The sequence below is a fragment of the Bufo bufo genome, chromosome 3 (assembly GCF_905171765.1).
Source record: "Bufo bufo chromosome 3, aBufBuf1.1, whole genome shotgun sequence".
Lineage (NCBI taxonomy): Eukaryota > Metazoa > Chordata > Amphibia > Anura > Bufonidae > Bufo > Bufo bufo.
This window is the reverse complement of record NC_053391.1, coordinates 45,130,528-45,151,578: the sequence shown is the minus strand read 5'-3', so window position 1 is coordinate 45,151,578 and position 21,051 is coordinate 45,130,528. Positions and strand designations below refer to the sequence as shown.

The 21,051-nt window shown below is 41.3% G+C and overlaps 1 protein-coding gene across 1 annotated transcript in view; it reads left to right on the top strand.

Moving 5' to 3' along the window:
- The window catches only part of GRIK1 (glutamate ionotropic receptor kainate type subunit 1), a 209,684-nt gene that overhangs the window by 137,648 nt on the left and 50,985 nt on the right, over positions 1-21,051 (top strand). Inside the window, exon 13 of the mRNA XM_040422093.1 lies at positions 16,223-16,341. Within this exon, the coding sequence (XP_040278027.1) occupies positions 16,223-16,341 (119 nt within the window). The remainder of the gene's footprint in view (positions 1-16,222; positions 16,342-21,051) is intronic.

Here is a 21,051-nt window from a genome sequence, read left to right as displayed (position 1 = left end):
ATTGAGGGAAGAATTATTTAGGCAGCAGAGGTGGAGCTATGGGGGAGGCAGAGTTAGCAGCTGTACCTGTCCTCGGTGTTTGGGGGAGCCAAAAACCCTCTGTCGCTTAAAGGGGTTTTCTGACCCTCTCTAACTGATAACTTATCCTGAGGATAGTATCTGATTGGTGATGGTCGGACATCCGCCGATCAGCTGTTTGAGAAGACGTTGCCGCTCCTGTGAGTGCCGCAGCTTTCTTACAGCTTCCCAAGCACAGTGCCTTACATTGTATAGTGGCGGTGCTTTGTATTGCAGCTCAGCCTAATTCACTTGAAAAGGGCTGACCTGCAACAATACCATGTGACCGGTATATATGACGATATGACGTCATTGGCCTAGACCAACCTGTGAGAAGGCAGTGGCGTCTCAAACATCTGATCGGCATGGGTCCTTGTTGTTGGACCCTTTCCCCCAATCATATACTGATGACCTATCTAGAGGATAGGTAATCCAGTTAAAAAGTTTAGTAAACAACTGGTGTTCCTGCAGGCAAATACCCCACGGGATAAGGAAGTATCTGATGATGGGGGTTTTAATTCTTGGCTCCCCACCGTTCTCGAGAATAGGGGTCCTGAGTTCCCCAAATGAATGGAGTAGTGGTCGATCATGCACCTTGTCGCTCCATTCATTTTCTCTGGGACTGTGAGCTCTCTACTTGGCTGTCCTTGGCAGTCCCATAGACTTTGAATGGAATAATGGAGCACCTGTTTGATCCCTACCCCATTTATAAGGTGGACCCCTGGTCTTACGATTCTTATTGGTCCTGTCAGTTTTGGATAGTTGATAAGCTGTCATTGTGGGACAACCTCTTTTAAGGATCTTCTCGGCCAAAAAAATAAGAAAGTCATCAGGAAATGCAAGCTGTTGAGTAGTCCTCTCACACCAGATTGTTAAAAATTCCATTCATAGTTATATTTTTGGCTTCCAAAGAGCTAAAACCCAACTTTTTTGAGCCTTCTGGGTAGCAACACTGCTTGGACTGAAAAGAAATTGGGTGACAACTCCTGTGGAAACCTCAGGAAATAGAATGTTTACCTTATTGGTTGTGACCAAACTAAGATACATCTGAATAGACCTTTTAGTTGGATGATGGACAAGGACAACACAGGTTCTTATTGTTATTTGTGATTTTATTTTATCTTATTGGGGAGTTTTTGTTCTTTTTTTTTCCTCTCTGGTAACTTCTCGTTAAAGATGTGGTTCAGGAGTATCAAAACATGGCTGCTTTCTTCCAGGAATGGTGCCCCCCCCCCCCCCTGTCCACAAGTTGTGTGTGGTATTGCAGTTCCAGTCCACTCACTTCAATGCTGTACCAGGCACAACCTACGGACAGATGAGGTGCTTATTCTGGAAAAAAGCAGCCATGTGTTTCTAATCCTGGACAACCCCTTTAAGGTGTTTATGGTGTGTTTTAATAATGCGAATGCTGCAAATCATGTACTGTATAGATTCTAGCTTTTGATTGTATTATAATTTTGAAGATATGGCAAAAAGATTTTTCTTGGTAAAATGGTGCAATTATTTTGTCTGAATATAAATACTGTATCTTCTAAGTAGATAATGCAAATGCCAATCAAACAAAGAAAAACAATGGAGTATAAATTGTACAATAAATTTACAATGTAGATGATATTACAATATGCTGCTTTCCATATCTAGGTGCCTGATTGATGACTGCAGGTTCGGTCCTTAGTAATAATAGGCTGTCATGGGAAGAAACTGCAGCCATGACAAGGAATGCACAATACAGGGTTATCCTGTGTTTTCCATAAAGGAAGCTACTCACTGAAGCGGCTTTCTGCTCTAATTGAGGAGGGTCCTGAGTGGGAGACAACTCTGTGCAAGAGTATATGTTTCACACAGGCTACTCTATGTGACCTTTGGGAAAAAAGAGTGCAGAGCTGATGTTTCCTGTGTTATTGGGCGCAGAGGACTTGTGCAGGCCGCCTTCTCCAGAGGAAATGCATGGTTTGCAAACAAGGGGTGAGGAATTGGTCCAGTGGGTAAAATAAACATTAGGCTGAGTGGCAAAATCTGACAACCCAATTTTATTATAGCTATTAGGTCCTCATATTTTATTCAGCCCATATTCCCTATTATCCACTTTACTACCATGCCACCGCAGAATTATAGTCAGCTGTAGGGTATTTAAACATTGTGCCTGCTCTGGAGCGGGCACCATAGCTGCCGGGTTTTTGCTGTACTACACACTCGGAAGTAATGCGTGCGATCGGCGATAACACCATTTGCAGACATTTGATCCCTCAGATGCCACGGTCAATTGTGAACACTGTATCTGAGCAGTTTTCACCTATGCGGAAATGGGGGGAACTGTTCATTCACTGTGGTAGCCTCGTGCTTGCCTACCACAGCTATGTTTCAATGGAGCACTGCCGATGACAGGGCTCTATAGAGACCTATCGAATCTCCCATACACTGCAATGTTAAATTATTAAATTATTGCAGTCTATGGGAGAAACAATAAGATGATCGCATGTTAAAGTTCCAAGGGGCAGCGAAAAAACGTATTTAAAAAAAGTTTTAAAAAATATACAAAAAAATTAAAATGTCCCCTTTTCCCCTTAATACAAATTAACTATAAAAGGAATAATCATAGGCACCGTCATGTCCCAAAATGTCTGCACTATTAAAATATAAATTTATATATCCTATATCCGTAAAGAAAACAAAAATAATGGCCAATTTAGCGTTTTTTTCACTGCTTTACCTCCCAAACAATAATTGAATACAAAGTAATCAAAAACTCATACACACTCCAAAAAGTTGATGGCGTCAGAATATGACAATGCAAATAAAAAAATATAGTTTTTTTATTTTATTTTTTAAGTATTAAAACAAAAGAAAAACTATATAACCATGGTATCGTAGGTAACTGGTCAGTTTTACCGCATACCGACAGCCGTAAAAATTAAACCCATAAAACTGACACAATTGGGTCGGGTTTTGTTTTTGTTTTTTTTCACCTGATTTGAATTTTTTTTTCCAGATTCCCACTACATTGTATGTAATATTAAATTGTGCCATTAGAAAGTGCAACTTATACCTCAAAACATAAGCCTTAATACAGCAATGTGAATGGAAAGATAGAAAAGTTATTACCCAGGAAGGCAGCGAGTGAAAATGAAAATGCAAAAATAGAAAATTGCCTGGCGATGAAGTGTTTAAAGGGTTTCTATCACTTCGTATGCCATAATTAGCTGTCAGACACTAGCGATCTGCTAGTGTCTGCTCTGGCCAACCATCCTAATATAAGAGCTTTTTGGGCAGCCGTTTTGCTAAAAAAATAACTTTTATAAATATGCTAATGAGCCTCTAGGTGCTATGTGGGCGTCATTAGCACCTAGAGGCTCCGTCTACCTTCATACACAGCCACCGCCCAGCGCGTCCCTCCAGCCCGCCCATCTCCTGATGAATGCGATCCTCCGTGTGACGCAACGGACGAATTCTCGCGCATGCGCCGTGCGCGGCTGTATTCGGCGCATGCGCAGAGAATGTCTGACCACTTCCCTGCTCAGACATCTCCACTGCGCCTGTTCCTTGGAGCACTATGACGTCATCGGCGCAGGCGCAGTGGAGATATCTGAGCAGGGAAGCGGTCAGACATTCTCTGCGCATGCGCGGAATACAGCCGCGCACGGCGCATGCGCGAGAATTCGTCCGTTGCGTCACACGGAGGATCGCATTCATCAGGAGATGGGCGGGCTGGAGGGACGCGCTGGGCGGTGGCTGTGTATGAAGGTAGACGGAGCCTCTAGGTGCTAATGACGCCCACATAGCACCTAGAGGCTCATTAGCATATTTATAAAAGTTATTTTTTTAGCAAAACGGCTGCCCAAAAAGCTCTTATATTAGGATGGTTGGCCAGAGCAGACACTAGCGGATCGCTAGTGTCTGAGAGCTAATTATGTCATACGAAGTGATAGAAACCCTTTAAGGACAACCCCTTCAATTAGCTCTCATTAACTCCAATGTCCATCCATCTTTCACTTTGTAATGTACTGTATTTACCATTTCTCCCCCAATCCAGAATGCACTCACATGATCACATCCATTCTCCTCTCTCCAGCTTCCTCTGACATCACATCCATTTTCTTGCAGCCAGGTCTTCTCATCTGTGCTGTGTTCGGAAACGAGAATGCCCATCTAGTTAGCGTGGATGCGTAGCCGGCGTGGCCCTCCTGTTTGCCTGTAGTGAAGCCTGTAGTGAGTCTCTTTTGTTAAGGAGAGCTCAACAGCGCATGCACCAGATCTGCCCTGCTTCACTACAGGCAAACAGGAGATATGGGTCTATGGATACATCCATGTAGCAACCTAGACACATTCATGTGCCTTTTATTATTATGCATTCTCCTAAGCATCGGGCTGGCCCACCAGAGTGCCAGAGGATCCTCCGGTGGGCCAGGCTCTGATACCATAGTGCGTCCTAAAGGTCCAGGAGAAAACAATATCATTTCAAGCTGCCTTTGGAGCCCAAAACTTGACAGTAGTGTCTCTCTCTTTGAATCAAAATCTATTAGACTTTATTAATTATATGGTTTTTGGGCCCTGAGAAAAATTTCCCCTGCAGGACCCAAGGAACCCCAGTCGGACCTTGATTGTCCACCCTAGCATAGCACCATGAGAGAACAGATCTCTGCCTCCCACAGGATCAGCACACTCATCTCTTGATATCATCATTCCCAGTTTATGGTGCTGCCATTGTCAGTACAGTAAGGAGCTAAGGCCATGTTCACATATTTTCTATTTCATCTGGTCTGCTCCATCATAGGACTTGAACAACGAAGATAACGGAAGTGCCAGATGCAGCACCTAACTGACACTAATGGCACCATATGGACCCCATTGGGGACCATCAGGTTTACATTAGGGAGTCCAGTATTTTTCCAGACACAATATGAGTAGGACTTTTGTCTGACATTTTTGACGGAATTTGTGACAGAGGTTCCTAACAGAGGGATCTGTACTCGCAGTAGGGTTGGCAATGGCAGATTTTCACGGAGACAGCAGTTTTATAGTTCAAACTGTGCTTTATTTGGTCACTTCACCGTAACAGAGTGGCATCCAAGTTATAGCGTCACTCGGAGCGGTGAAGTTATAGCACAAGCATAACATAACATAAAGCAAAAATAAATACTTGCCCATCTGGGCTCTACGCAATACACAGGCGATTCCTGTTTCACCTATCACTGTTCACACCAGGGCAGATCCAGCGTCACACAGCCATTCAGCAGACTTCTGGCTATGACCAACATGCAGGGTGGATAAGCCATAGACCTTACAGGGAAATTTCCCAGTGGGCCACCTGGGCCCTCCTTACGGCCGGCCAGTGGAAGTTTTTGGGGATGTATTTTGTGCTGCTGGCAGTATTTTGTGATGGATTCTGGTATTTGGCTCTGTTGGAGTGGTATAATGTTCCACAGTATAGTATTGCTGCCCCTGCCTTCCATCAATTTGGACCCAACTACAAAAGGGGGCCACTTTTAGTATTTTTTCCAGGGACACTTTAAGTTCTCAGTCCGCCCATGCCAACATGACACATTGGGGGGATCACGGTCCAACAGTTCTCCTCACTGTGACCATACGATGCCTCTCTCCAGTCTTCAATCCCTCTTTTGGTCTAAAAACCCTCCTGACTGTAACCACACAAAGTCTCTCCGGCTTCCTTCTCCCCAGACTGGCATTCCGAGGTCTCCTTTATTTTCCCAGTGATGATCCCCACAGGTCTCACCTTGGATCACCTCAGGCTAGGGTGAAAACCTGTAATGGAAGAGTGTGAACTGGGAAATCCCACTACCAAACCTATCTCCCAGTCCAAAGAAATCCAGCCCATATAAACTAAACAAAGAGCTCCAGCAGATTATAATCTGCTGAAGCAAATGCATCTTTCTGGATTTCAGATACCTCACCCAGCTGAGGAACCTGTGTGAGATATACACTCCCTCCACTAATTTACCATACACATCACCACAAGAGTTACAGCACAGATGTGACACAGCCTAACTTTGTGATATGCGTTAGGCTAAATGCACACGACCGTATGTGTTTTGCAGTCCGCAAAAAAAACTGATGACATCCGTATGCCATCCGTTTTTTTTTTTTGCGGATCTATTGTAACAATGCCTAAAACGGAAAAGAATAGAACATGCTCAAATTTTTTTGCAGGGCTACGGAACACTGAATAGTACACGGTGTGCTGTCAGGATTTTTTGCACACCCATTGAAATAAATGGGTCGGCATCCTATCTGCAAAAAAAAAAACGGAACGGACACGGAAACAAACAACGTTCGTGTGCATGTAGCCTTACACTGATGTGCATGAAAACATATTACGTTTACCAGAGTATTAATGTATTGAAGCTCCAATGAAAAAAAATAAAAAATTATATGCGTCGATAAGTTTTTTTTCCTGAGAAAGCAGTTTGTCTCTTTTTTCACCTTTGACTTATTTTCCTTTTACTAGAAATGCAGCGTCTTTTCAGCAATCACTGTGATAAATAGCCCTACCCTATGCAGAGTAACTACAGTAATTTCATATGCACATGAGACCAGTTTGGAGAAGAAACCCGATGCATTGCTTTGTATGAGAAAAACACAAAAAAATCTGTTTCCATTTGGCTTTCAAAGTCATCTATGAATATTTACTTGTTAATTAGTGGGTTTATTACAATCTGGCTTCATTACTCTAGCTAAACTAAGCCCCCTGAGTTATAAGAGTTAATAAATTTACAGATCAATCATAGTGTTGAAACAGTAATTAAAATGTATTCGGTATGACATTGGCAATTATAAGAGTTTTGCAATTATAAAGACCATAGACATGCTTTGGGAAGGAGCAGAGAAGCGTGTCCCGGCTGGCTCGCCAATTATTGCCTAGACTCAAAGGTTCCATTTTTTTAGCTCTATCTGTACCAAGAAATTAATTTTTTTTTTAAATTCATGGAATTAATGAATGAATATGTTACCTAAGATTATCCATTCACAATCCCTTTAACTACAGCCGGAGGGCATGTTTGCTATTTCCCCAGAGAAGACTTGTAATTTTATACCACTTAGGGAGAAGTCTTCTTATCTCTTATTTGCTATATGCATCTGCTTCTGTTAATTGTGGTAATGACTAGAGAAGTGCTCCATGGGTAGTGTTAGAAATTCATTATCATCCAAATCATTATGGTAAAATCCCAGGGTTTTTTTTTTTTTGTGCTTTTAATTTTTTTTTTACAGGATATATTTGAAAGTAATACAGGCTAATAAGGAACAAGTATTTTTTTTTATTATGTCTACATAGTTAACCCATTTAAGTCAGTATATTATATTTTTTTTAAAAACGTCTCTTGTAACTAGCCAATCACTGGTGGGCCTATAAATCACCTCATCTAAAATCGATTGTTATTGGCAAAGGAAGCTGTTCATTTCGGGAAGTGCAGCATAACAAGGCAATTATTGGAATTCAGTTGGCACCAGTTGATTACAATGGACAACATGAGTCGAATCTAAAAGGTTTTGTACAGGATTACAAAAATATGGGTAGTTTCTTTTAAAAAATAGTGCCACACCAGTCCACAGGTTGTCAGTGGTATTGTAGACCACCTCCGCTCATGGTCAGGCAATGAATGTTTCATTCCCAGTAATTGCCTGCAATAGTTAGCCAGTGGACATCTGCTGGTGGCCCACAGACTGATAGCTGGCAGTACCCTCCTCTATTTTCAGATATGTAAATGCTAAGGAATTGCTCAGAGCCAGATCAAGGTCTTTGGAGGCCTTTGCGTACAATTTTGGTGGAAGCCCCCCCCCTCCCTAATAGTGTTGGATGCGAATATTTGAATCGTGAATTTTATTCGCGAATATCGCCATTTAGAATATAGTGCTATATATTCGTATTCTCGAATATTCTAGTTTTTTTTTTTTCATCAGTAACCTCCCTTCTTGCTTGTGGGCCAATGAGAAGGCTGCAATGTCTTTGTCTGAGCTTAGCAACATCCCTAGCAACCAATAGGAAAGTTGCCTACCCCTTACTATATAAGAACCTCCCCAGCAGCCCTTTTCTGTAGTTTTATGGAGTTCTGAGAAAGACAGCAGTGTTATTGCTGTGCTCAGTGCTTTCCTGTGTCATTACATTAGTTAGTTAGTTAGTTAGTTAGTTAGGTAGTTAGCTCATATATATCATACAGATAGTTAGTGGGATATAATCAGTGGAGGTTAGATAGGGATATAGTGGAGCTGATAGGTTCCAGTGCAGGGTGTTAGGTAGTGTGATAGGTTCTGCTGTCCATACTACATACATAGTGCTGTGATGTCACAAGTTCACAACAATACTTAGTGCACCAATCACTAGTGTAAGTAGTCAGACCTGCTAAAATGTGAAGTTGCGCGTATTGCGCAAAAATAGGCGCATCATTAATTGACGATTTGCCCAATCGAGAATATTTTGGAGCACTCTATCTGCATATAAAGCTATTGTAATGTTCTGCCGTGCCGACCATTTTCTCCAGTCTCAGGAAACCTCTAGCAGCTTGAAAAATGTAGCAACAGCGACCCACGCCTGTATTGTGCGCGCATTACACGAATATTACAGTGCCGATTTTCGCAAGCAAGAAAATAATCGCAAATTTGCAAATTTATGACGAATATTCGCCCAAATATTCGCAAAATATCGCGAATTTCGAATCTTGCCTCTGCTGCTCATCACTACCCCCTAGTAACTGTACTTTAAAATGCATGGCTAACAACAATTTAATATGCATAAGGGCAACCCCAATATTCCCCTAACATGTTCTAAAAAGAAATTAAAGGTTACGGACACCTTTGGGGCATTTTTTAAAAACAATTATTATTGCATTTTACTCATTTAGGATCATTTTAATCCTTTTTTTCAATGGTCTTTATTAAAAAATGTTCAGCCGCTTTTGAATTACAGGGATTAAAAAAAATCTGTCTGTTCGCAAAGTATCACTTCTAAGGCTGGGTTCACACCTGAGCATATTCGATAACCGCTTTTTACAGGCGTTTTTATCGGGTGTTTTTGAGGCGTATTCTGGGGCGTTTTTGTATTTTGGAAACACGCGTAGTACGCGCGTTTGTGTGATTAACCACAGAGGCATCCAATGAAAAACTGCCACAATACGCGCGACAATACGCCCCAAAGAAGCTCCTGTAGGGCGTTTTACATCGCTGTAAAACGCTCAGGTGTGAACCTAGCCTCAGTCCCGTGAGCTGATGGCCCATATGAAGCCTTATCTCTGATCTCCTGACCTCAAGAAGCACTTATTTAAGCCATATTCTTATCAGTTTGATGAAAACTTACCTGTAATGAATGCTTATGAGGCCAGGAGATCAAAGATAAGGCTTCACATGGGCTGTCAGAGTGTTACTCTGCAAACAGACAGATTTTTTTAACCCTTGTAACTCAAAAAATGGCTGTACATTGTTAATAAAGACTAATAGAAAAAACTATTTTAGCCCAAACTTAGTAAAATGCAATCACAAAAAATTGTCCATAGCCTTTAAGGATCAGAATGTTGTATTTTTAGCATGAATGCTTATTCCCTTTTCCACAATCGACCATGGCTTACCTCTAGTAAGCAGTGCAGGTGGCGAAAAGAACTGTGCTATGACCCTTAGTAATAAGTATTATTAAAAGCTGCAAAATCAACTCTTCTACCAGATATGAAATATTTATATTGTTGAAGGTACACTGTTTTTAAAGGCATTTTTTTTTTCTATTATTGCATTGTACTCATTTTGAGCGAAAAATAATTTTTTCAATTGATCTTTATTAAATATATGGAGCCCTTTTTTCTGTACAGAGCTGAGATGCTAGTAGCAGCCTCTAGATTTTCTTTCTTTTCCGTCAGTAGGGGAGCTGACAGGCTCCTTATCTCTGCTCTCTAACATTATAAACACTCATTATAGCTCAGTTCTTATCTTACTGATAAGAATGTGGCTTAAATAATTGTTTATGACCTCTCAGTAGTTTAGAGATAAGTTTTATTGGATGACCGGCACTAAGTGAAACTACCAGTCACACAGAAAAACAATTAATCTTTTGTGACAGAGCGGTTCAATATTTTTAATAAAGACCAATTGAAAATATGATTCTTAGATTGAGTAAAATGTGATCATAAACAAAATTGCCTCCTAAGGTGTACATAGCCTTTAACCTGTTGGGGACACATGACGTACCGGTACGGCATGGTGTCCCGGTACTTAAGGACACATGACGTACCAGTACGTCATGTGTAGTTCCGATCACCGCAGCCCGGCGGGCGGTGAACGGAACAAGATGCCTGCTCAAAATTGTATTATTGTGTAAAACTTACATAATTAAAAAAAAGTATACATATTAGGTATAACCTGCTCTATAGATATATCACATGACCTAACCCCTCGGATGAATACTGTAAAAAAAACTGTGTAAAAAAAGCAATTTTTTGTCACCTTACATCACAAAAAGTGTAATAGCAAGCGATCAAAAAGTCATACGCACCCCAAAATAGTGCCAATCAAACCGTCATCTCATCCCGCAAAAATCATACCCTACCCAAGATAATCGCCCAAAAACTGAAAAATCTATGGCTCTCAGACTATGGAAACACTAAAACATGATTTTTTTTGTTTCAAAAATGAAATCATTGTGTAAAACTTACATAAATAAAAAAAGTATACATATTAGGTATCACCGCGTCCGTAATAACCTGCTCTATAAAAATACCACATGATCTAACCTATCAGATGAATGTTGTAAATAACAAAAAATAAAAACTGTGCCAAAACAGCTATTTCTTATTACCTTGTCTCACAAAAAGTGTAATATAGAGCAACCAAAAATCATATGTACCCTAAACTAGTACCAACAAAACTTCCACCCTACCCCATAGTTTCTAAAATGGGGTCACTTTTTTGGAGTTTCTACTCTAGGGGTGCATCAGGGGGGCTTCAAATGGGACATGGTGTCAGAAAACCAGTCCAGCAAAATCTGCCTTTCAAAAACCATATGGCATTCCTTTCCTTCTGCTCCCTGCCTTGTGCCCGTACAGCGGTTTACGACCACATATGGGGAGTTTCTGTAAACTACAGAATCTAAGCCATAAATATTGAGTTTTGTTTGGCTGTAACCCTTGAAAAAAGTGAAATTTTGAAATTGTATCTCTATTTTTCATTAATTCTTGTGGGACACCTAGAGGGTTAACAAAGTTAGTAAAATCAGTTTTGAATACCTTGAGGGGTGTAGTTTCTAGAATGGGGTCATTCTTGGGTGGTGTCTATTATAAAAGCCTCACAAAGTGACTTCAAACCTATACTGGCCCTTAAAAAGTGGGTTTTTGAAAATTGCTGAAAAATTTCAAGATTTGCTTCTAAACCTTTAAGCCTTGTAACATCCCCAAAAAATAAAATGTCATTCCCAAATGATCCAAACATGAAGTAGACATATAGGAAATGTAAAGTAATTATTTTTGTAGGTATTACTATGTATTATAAAAGTATAAAAATTGAAACTTGTAAATTTGCTAATTTTCCCAAAGTTTTGGCAAATTTTTTATAAATAAAAATGAAAAAATTTTTACTCCATTTTACCTGTGTCATGAAGTACAATATGTGACGAAAAAACAGTCTCATAATGGCATGGATAAGTCAAAGCGTTTTAAAGTTATCACCACATAAAGTGACACTGGTCAGATTAGTAAAAAATGGCCTGGTCCTTAAAGTGAAAATAAGCCCGTTCCCTAAGAGGTTAAACTTCTATGTCTCTGAGCAATTACCCCTTCAGCTCTTTTCACAATTTGTCCCTCGATTTGACTAATGTGTAGTCAGTTCACCTTTGCTTCAGCCTACCGTGCAGATCTGCTATAGACGTTATGCAAAACTAGATCGACAGAGTCTCTTCATCTTAGAAATTACTTGTTTCTTTCCCCTTCTCCTCTTTTTTCAGACAGGCACAAATTACCTACATTTTCCACTAAGTGCATATTAGGCTACTTCAGTATCACTGTCCTGATTCATAATGCATGTCGAAGGTAATCTGGCGGCTGTTGCCTTGTGTGAAAGCACATATCAGATACTGATCACCTCCTAAGTAGTGTTACCCGTGCAGTTTGCTTCCTCAGTAATCGGTGACTTTCGAACGACTAAAGGATTTTAAGTCATTATCAGATTGCAGGTTTTGATTATGCATCAGCCGTATGCTTTAGAGATGTCCTGGAAAACCTTTCAGTAGAGGATCATTACTCCCACATAAAAACAAGTTGCAGGCGTGCTTAAGACAGAAATATGTTAGTGTCTGAATTTATCACACTGTAAAGCTGTGGATCACTTTTTAGTCAATACATGTAAGCCTGACGCCATCTCGCTTGTAATGGAGATGTTTGTTTAAGTACTGGGTTAAGGGAACATAATTCTCTTAAATGATATCTTAATTTCACTTGTATATTATAGACATATTAAAGGGGTTTTCTGGGATTTTCATATTGATGGCCTATCCTCAGGGTGCGAATCCCGGAACTTCCACTGAACAGTTGTTTGAAGGAGCCACAGCCTCCTCGCAGCTTCCATTGAATACGCTGTGCTCGGCATCGCAGCTCAGTCCCATTCACTTGAATGGGACTGAGCTGTGCCTAGGCCATGTGACCGATGAACCTTATGTCACATGGCCTAGGAAGAGGCCTAAGTGCTCATGGAGCACCGCTGCTTCTTCATAGAGCTGATCAGCTGGGATGCCTTGAGTCGGACCTCTGCCCAATCTCTGTGACCGATGAACGTTATGTCACATGGCCTAGGAAGAGGCCTAAGTGCTCATGGAGCACCGCTGCGTCTTCATAGAGCTGATCAGCTGGGATGCCTTGAGTCGGACCTCTGCCAAATCTCTGTGACCGATGAACATTATGTCACATGGCCTAGGAAGAGGCCTAAGTGCTCATGGAGCACCGCTGCGTCTTCATAGAGCTGATCAGCTGGGACACCTTGAGTTGGACCCCTGCCCAATCTCTGTGACCGATGAACCTTATGTCACATGGCTTGGGAGAGGCCTAAGTGCTCATGGAGAACCGCTGCGTCTTCATAGAGCTGATCAGCTGGGATGCCGTGAGTCGGACCTCTGCCCAATCTCTGTGACCGATGAACGTTATGTCACATGGCCTAGGAAGAGGCCTAAGTGCTCATGGAGCACCGCTGCGTCTTCATAGAGCTGATCAGCTGGGATGCCTTGAGTCGGACCTCTGCCCAATCTCTGTGACCGATGAACGTTATGTCACATGGCCTAGGAAGAGGCCTAAGTGCTCATGGAGCACCGCTGCGTCTTCATAGAGCTGATCAGCTGGGATGCCTTGAGTTGGACCCTTGCCCAATCTCTGTGACCGATGAACCTTATGTCACATGGCCTAGGAAGAGGCCTAAGTGCTCATGGAGCACCGCTGCGTCTTCATAGAGCTGATCAGCTGGGATGCCTTGAGTCGGACCTCTGCCCAATCTCTGTGACCGATGAACGTTATGTCACATGGCCTAGGAAGAGGCCTAAGTGCTCATGGAGCACCGCTGTGTCTTCAAAGAGCTGATCAGCTGGGACGCCTTGAGTTGGACCCCTGCCCAATCTCTGTGACCGATGAACCTTATGTCACATGGCCTAGGAAGAGGCCTAAGTGCTCATGGAGCACCGCTGCGTCGTCATAGAGCTGATCAGCTGGGATGCCTTGAGTCGGACCTCTGCCAAATCTCTGTGACCAATGAACCTTATGTCACATGGCCTAGGAAGAGGCCTAAGTGCTCATGGAACACCGCTGCGTCTTCATAGAGCTGATCAGCTGGGATGCCGTGAGTCGGACCCTTGCCCAATCTCTGTGACTGATGAACGTTATGTTACATGGCCTAGGGAGAGGCCTAAGTGCTCATGGAGCACCGCTGCGTCTTCATAGAGCTGATCAGCTGGGACGCCTTGAGTTGGACCCCTGCCCAATCTCTGTGACCGATGAACCTTATGTCACATGGCCTAGGTAGAGGCCTAAGTGCTCATGGATCAGCGGGGATGCCTTAAATCGGACCCATGCCCAATCTCCATCAATATGAAAATCACTGAAAACCCCTTTAATGTTATTTTAGAGTTATCAGGGGTATACATAGAGACAAGGAAGGCCTATAGAAAGATTTAAAATGGGACCGGGTTATAATTGTTCAAGGTCATGAGGGTCCGGTACTTGTTGAGTCCAACTTCTTCCCCTTGCTCTGGAAGAGAATGGCAGCATGTTCCTCTGGCCAGTTACCCACTGCCCTGTTTTCAAGCATTACATGCCTATGTAGAGAAGGAGTTCTGCACAGTTTCAGTCACTCATGAAAAAGGGTCCAGCAGAAGCTGGGATCTCCGTTCCATCAGCCTCATCTCTGCCTCATGCTTTGCCTTCCTCTAGATGACAAAGCAGCATGACCCTTTGGCCAGTTACTGCAACTTGCACGCTAGAATTACTTGCTGTTGTACAGGGGAAGCATCATACAGGTTCATTCTGTCCATAAGGATGGAGCTAAGGTCTCTTTCCTCTCTATGGATGCTATATTGACCACATGGTCATCCTCATACAGGCCTTTCCCCCTTTAGAAGAGAAACGTGCCATAATTCATTGTCATTGTCGATTACTCACTGCCTAACATTAATGAATGATGTAGATAGGGGTGTCCAAAAGGAAGGGAGGAGAAATCAGTAAGATCTGGGGTCTCCTTTCTACAGTCTCCTGGGTTGTAGCATTCATGCCTTTCCTGCCTCTAAAGAGAAAGACAGCAAGACCCACTTGTCGGTTACTCACTCACTTGTTTGCACACAATCTACTTGAACGATCGTAGACAATCGTATGACGATCATTTCATAAATAGGGCTGGATTGATATGTATACATTTTGACCTCCAATGATCGTTCATCCTACCTTTCTCAATTATACCCAAGAATATTATATAAAAAGTAAATCATTTTTTTAAATAATAATTGGACCAGGATGCTGAGTGGGTCCTCCACCAAGGCTAAAGGCCATCATACACATATAAAGCGTACCTCCAGTTATAAAACAACTTTACATAAATGATTAGTGCATGTGAATATAAGAAACTTTGTAATATATCTTGTTAAATAAAAAGACTTCTATCTGCTTTTGTCAGGCTGCTTTGCTCTTTCCAGCTTTTAACATTGATGTCTCTGGAGAGAGGAGGGTAGAGGAGGAGGCTGCTGGATGAGAGACACACAAACTGCAGTTTTATAGCTCTGCTACACTTATCACATTTGACTCTACTTTATTTAGTAGGATGAGGCTCTACCACTGTTGATAGTGAGGTAATAAATCAGTCACTGGCCGGCAGCAGCTTCATTATGCCTCCTCCTTCTGTGTGTGAGACTGGAGATGGAGATACTAGTGATAAGAGGCTGGATGAAGGAAAAGAGCAATAAAGCCCAGAAGGAGGCATAATTCTTTAATAAGATATATTACAAAATTTCTTATATTCACCCCTACTATTCATGTCTGAAAACCTGTTTATAACTGGCGGCACACTTTAATATTGCCATATCTGGGATGAGTTGGCCAACTGTTGGCTAGCATGGCAGTTTGAGACCAAAAATAGGCTAACTGTACATCGGACATTAGATTTTTTTTCACTCTCTTTACCCACCCTTCTAAAATGGCTTGTTGCCACATAGTCAAAATTCTTGGTAATGAATAGTGTTGAGCGAATTGAATCCGATGAAGCGGAATTCGATCAGAATTTCAGGATAAATGTTGATTTGACAAAAATTATCCTGATAAGATGTTTACCAAGAAAAATCTTTTGGCATATATTAAAAGAACACTCCAAGCAAAACCTATACAATGTGTTCTATCTGGATCCTGTCCTAGGGGGGAGGTGCATGAAACAAGAATTCAAAGTTTGCCAAAGAGGCAATGCTATCATGTTCCACCCACTCATATCTAGCATTAGCCGTAGCAAATTGTCTCAGGTCTGCCTGGAGTGCCCCTTTAATCCTCTCCACTGGTCTATTCAATGCGTTTTATCTGAAAATGACAGCAAAACCTTGTGAAATGCTTTATACTGTATGTAGCAATGCTTAACCCCTTCTTTTTTTCTTCACATTGTTTAAGCAGGTTTGCCGATGCTTTGTACTTATCTGATGTTCACAGACTGTCTCTGTTAAAAACCACAGGTTCACCCCATACGAGTGGTATAACCCACACCCGTGCAACCCTGACTCAGATGTCGTGGAAAACAATTTTACTTTGCTAAATAGTTTCTGGTTTGGAGTTGGAGCTCTCATGCAACAAGGTACTAAGGTCACAACTTGATTGTCAGACACCTCCCACAGTCTGCTTGGGGCCTTCTGTGCTGGTAAACTCCACTGCCGTACCCCTATGTTACACTGTAAACCCTTATGTCAGCTTCCTGGAATGCCATGCTTTAATGTGACTTAAGCAGAGAGAGAGATGGCCATGCCTACTTACTGTAAATGGCAAACTCCGCAGTATAGACAACATAATGTCACGTACCTCTTGTGCCAGATGAACATCTTCCAGATGTTATTTTGTAATCTGTATAGTTTCCACCATGCAAAGAGATCTTATTATCCATCAGGTAATGATAAAAAGAAGGGCAGAGGATATTAGTAGATGGACCTTATGCAGTCTGGGCAAAAGCTTACCATTACAAGCTCTGTAAATTCAAAAACTTCACTTACCACGTTGTCTTCTTTGCGCCCATGGTCGGACTGGCCCATCAGAATACCAAAGGATCCTCCAGTGGGTCCAAGCTCTGACAATAATGGGCCCCTAATAAAAGAAGGCCCTTAAGATCCTAAATACATGGAGGGTGGGCCCTCAGAATCATTTATTCTGGTGGGCCCAAGGGACTACAGTCTGATGCTGTTTGCGCAAATTTCCTAGCAGCCATGTTAGTTCTGTGTAGCTGAAGTAGTCAGTGTTAAGTTGTTTTTTAAACTTATTTTACAATTAATTCATACGTTTAACATTTGTTTGGAGAAACCCTAAAAATCAGAAACCCTCACACAAGAATATTTCACAACCTCCTTGGGATTATGAGGTATTTTCATTTTTTCACAGCAAGGGAAATCATCAGACTTCAAGACTTACCATAAGCTCAGTGGAAGGTTAAGATTGGGAGATGGCTTACCCATGTTCATCACTGGGTGGTAGTTAGGATCACTATAGAGTTCCTCAGAGATGAGTCGCTTTAAAGATGCTGACCTCAGACATTGTGTTCATTTATTTTGTATAGAGGCAAAATGGTAAAACGTTGAGTTCTCCTATTTTTTGTAGACATTTTGGTGGATAAACAGTAGCTTACCATGAAAGGTTCTTTCGGAGTCCTTGTGATCCATCTCTCATACGTTTTCTTTATATCATGCCACCCTCTAAACTTTCTTAGCTAACTTTGTACTACAGTTGTTCTTTAGGAGATATTTCTCTGGAGGATGAGGGGTAAACAGCTCGTCCAATGGGTTCAAGTAGAGATTATGGTGGGATTATCATGTACCAGTTCTGTGTAGTTGGGTGGTGGGCCTCCAGTATCGTCTTCGCTTGTAGGCTCGAGGAAGTCCAGTCTGACCCTTGTTAGAAGGCACTTGCTAATACTGCAGTTATCGCCTCCAACTAATGGCTTGATCAGAGGGTGGGACATTAAGACAGAGAGTATTCTTACTGATACTCTCCTGCTTGAATTATGCATCAAGAAAATCACTGTACAAATAATGCACATCATAATACTTTTTGGATGCTTGTCTCTTACAACTCAACACCCAAAATAGTCATAACTTAGCTGCAATACCGCTGTGAATTTTATAAACCTGGACAGCCTCTTTAAATGTAAACATATAGGTCACACCCTAAACCACCATAACTTCACTCAGAACCATCCAAACAGGTAAGTCTCATCTATATACAGCCTGGTAAGGTAATTCAGGGTAGGGTAGGATTCTGGATATTTGAACCATGAAGTTAACGTACATACAAATGGTAGTAAAGAAGAAACCATCTTGCAAGGGCAAAACTGTATATATATTTCATTGTACAAACCCTATATTAAAAAGGCTCATCTCTAATATCTCATGCAGATCAGAGGACAGGTTGTATTATAGCAGTAATCCTGAGTGCACAACGTCCTGTATGATGATCACTGTCTATGACATAAATTATAAATGATCTTATCCCAGGAGCGAAATGTAACAAGACATCACCCAGACTCATCAATCACATCTGTCCAATAACTTCTGTAAAGGAGAGATTGTAACCAATAGATTATTATTAGCAAAAAAGAATGAAGGCTGTATTAATACTACACTAGTGAAAGTGTAGATGGCTCTGTTGAAACTACCATCATGGATTCTGTTCTTAATGGGGGTTCGAAAACCCAAGTGGCACTATTGTCCCTGGCCTCATGAATTCTGGACTAAAACACCAGATGGCCATGTTGGCACAACCATCATGGCTTCAATTCTTAAAGGGGACTGAATCATAGAAGGCTCTGTTGACACAACTATCATGGCTTCCAATCATTTCCTATTGAAATATTTGTCAATTCTGCTATAAAGTCCAGGGTAGATATGAATTACTGTTAAAAATTTAGCAAGCCATTTTTGATACCACTATCAGTTAGGCAACATGGCTTTTAGGAGATCCACTCATGGATCAGGAAGTTTACTTCGGTCTTACTTTTCAAAATCTCTGCTTTAGTATGGGTGAGTAAAATCTTTATAAAGTTTCACTTGTCTTCGGAGATAGGGGCTAAAAATTTCTATCACATTTACATTACAAGCCTTCCACTGAGGTGCAGATGTCCTAGGATCATTTAATGCAACAACTGAGTATTACAAGCTGTTGGTTTCCACGAGCTGTTGGTGGAGGAGCTAAAAGTAAGTTCACATGGAATTCGCTGTAGAAATTGGAGGCTGAACCTTGGGTTTCTACCGAGGTTTTGCATTTTGCTTGATGCAGATCCACCTGTGGCTTACCACCATTTAATGTAGAAACCTCTGTACATGTCCCCTTTCCATGAAGTCTGGAATTCTAGGGATTCCCTTAGAAAACAGTGGGGCATGGATTCTGTGTGGATATTTGCAATGATTCCATGCCGAAATCCATGGACAAAATCTAGTGTGTGAACAAGTCCTAGGGTAACCCACTTCACTGACAGCTGCAGGTGGGATTCCACCTCTCTCAGTCTTGCAAGCTGCATGGGTCAGAGGGAGGACCTTATCTTCTTACCTTAGGGTGTTACTGGACAACATTTCATCCCCCAACTATTCCCAGATTAATTTTGCCTTCATTCAGTCTACACGTTGAGACTCGAAATTTTATCTTTAATAAAAATATTTTCTTATATGCCTCCACTTAGAGGAATTTAAGCCTCAGTCAATGATTTGTAGAAAAAAAAGAAAATAAATAATTCTTGATATTTTTGGGAATAAAAAAACAAAAAATGTCTGCACTTCTTGTCTGTTTTCTCTCTTTAAGACAGCATAAGCGGCATAAGGTGTTACAGTAATAGGTCTTTGTTGTAGAACGTGTCCACCTTTGTGTTAGACCCTTGTTTCCATTGTGTGCAATATCCCAAGAAGTCATATCTCTGGAGTTTACCAGCATCCACAGCACACTGTGGGATGCAGTGTCCGCTAGTTACCATTACCTTGGGTACATGACAGTCAGCCCCAACCAGACTCTGCTTGTCTTTCAAGAAATATAAAAAAAAAAACATAAATCAACCATGGTTTATGCACCAGTTGCATAGTTCTTGTGATGGCAAGCGGGTCGCCAAAAGCTCCTTCATCAATGGAAGGACGCATAGTTTTTTTCCCCCCAAAATGGCCGTTTGTTCCATGGATGAAGGTGCTTGGCCTACAGAGTGTGAACGTTAATAAACCATGGATCATTGTGTACCCTCTGCACTTAGTGTCATGCTCTTCTTGCATTGTACAAAATAGATGTTGTGCTTGACTGGAAGCCGTCTTTGTTTCAATTCTTAAGTGTGATGATCAGACTTTCTCTTTTCTACAGAGCGTGAGCAAAGTCTGGATCAGGATTGGCTGTCATGTCTGCCATATTAAAGAGACTTCAGCAAGTATTGTCTCTGACCCAGATTCCTGATAGAAACACTTGCATGCTGATGTTGTCCTGTATGAATTAACTTGCAATGATCTGGGACCTTAGGCCAGGTACCCAAGACCTCTGGCTCTTCGGGTGGGGTTCAAAAGAAGCATGCTGGAAATCCTGTTTTTTTCACAAAGCCCGAAGAGCCAGATGCTCAAAAAACTAGGCTTAGCAAATATTTCTCCAAAAATTTGGTGTCAGTCATAATCTACTGGTCTGGTTAATATTTAATACAAGTTAACGGTATCTAATAATATCTAATGATACCTACAATATTATAATAATAATAATAATATATAAAAAAAAAAAAAAGAATAATAATAATTATTATTATTTGTTTATAAAGAATCAAAGGTCCAAAAGTACATGAAGAGAAAAAAATAATAAGACGCCAGCAATTGCTTATTTAAAGTTATAAAACTGTATCATGTAAAAGCTGTGTTACCAGAAACAGCGCCACCTGTGTCCATGCACTGCATCTGGTAATACAACTCTGGTACAGGACCTTCCCCCATACATCAGTGGATGGGACAACCCTTGTCCATATGCCCCGTTAGAGCGTATAAACAACTGCTGCCTGGTTCTGGTTCTCCTACAACTCGATCATTGGAGATCTCAGCATTGGGGCCTCCGCTTGAAAAAGTAGTGATTGACCAGTGTGGTGTTATTTCTGGAAGCTGAAGAGGTCTGGATATAGGACAAGTAAAGACTTGAGTGTGGGAGGTAAAGATAAAACAAATATTAGCTCTTCCAAACACAAACCGACATGTGCTTATGAAATCATCTTAATCATCATAGTTTTTCCATCTCCAGATTTCATATCATAGATAGATAAATAGATAGATAGATAGATAGATAGATAGATAGATAGATAGAT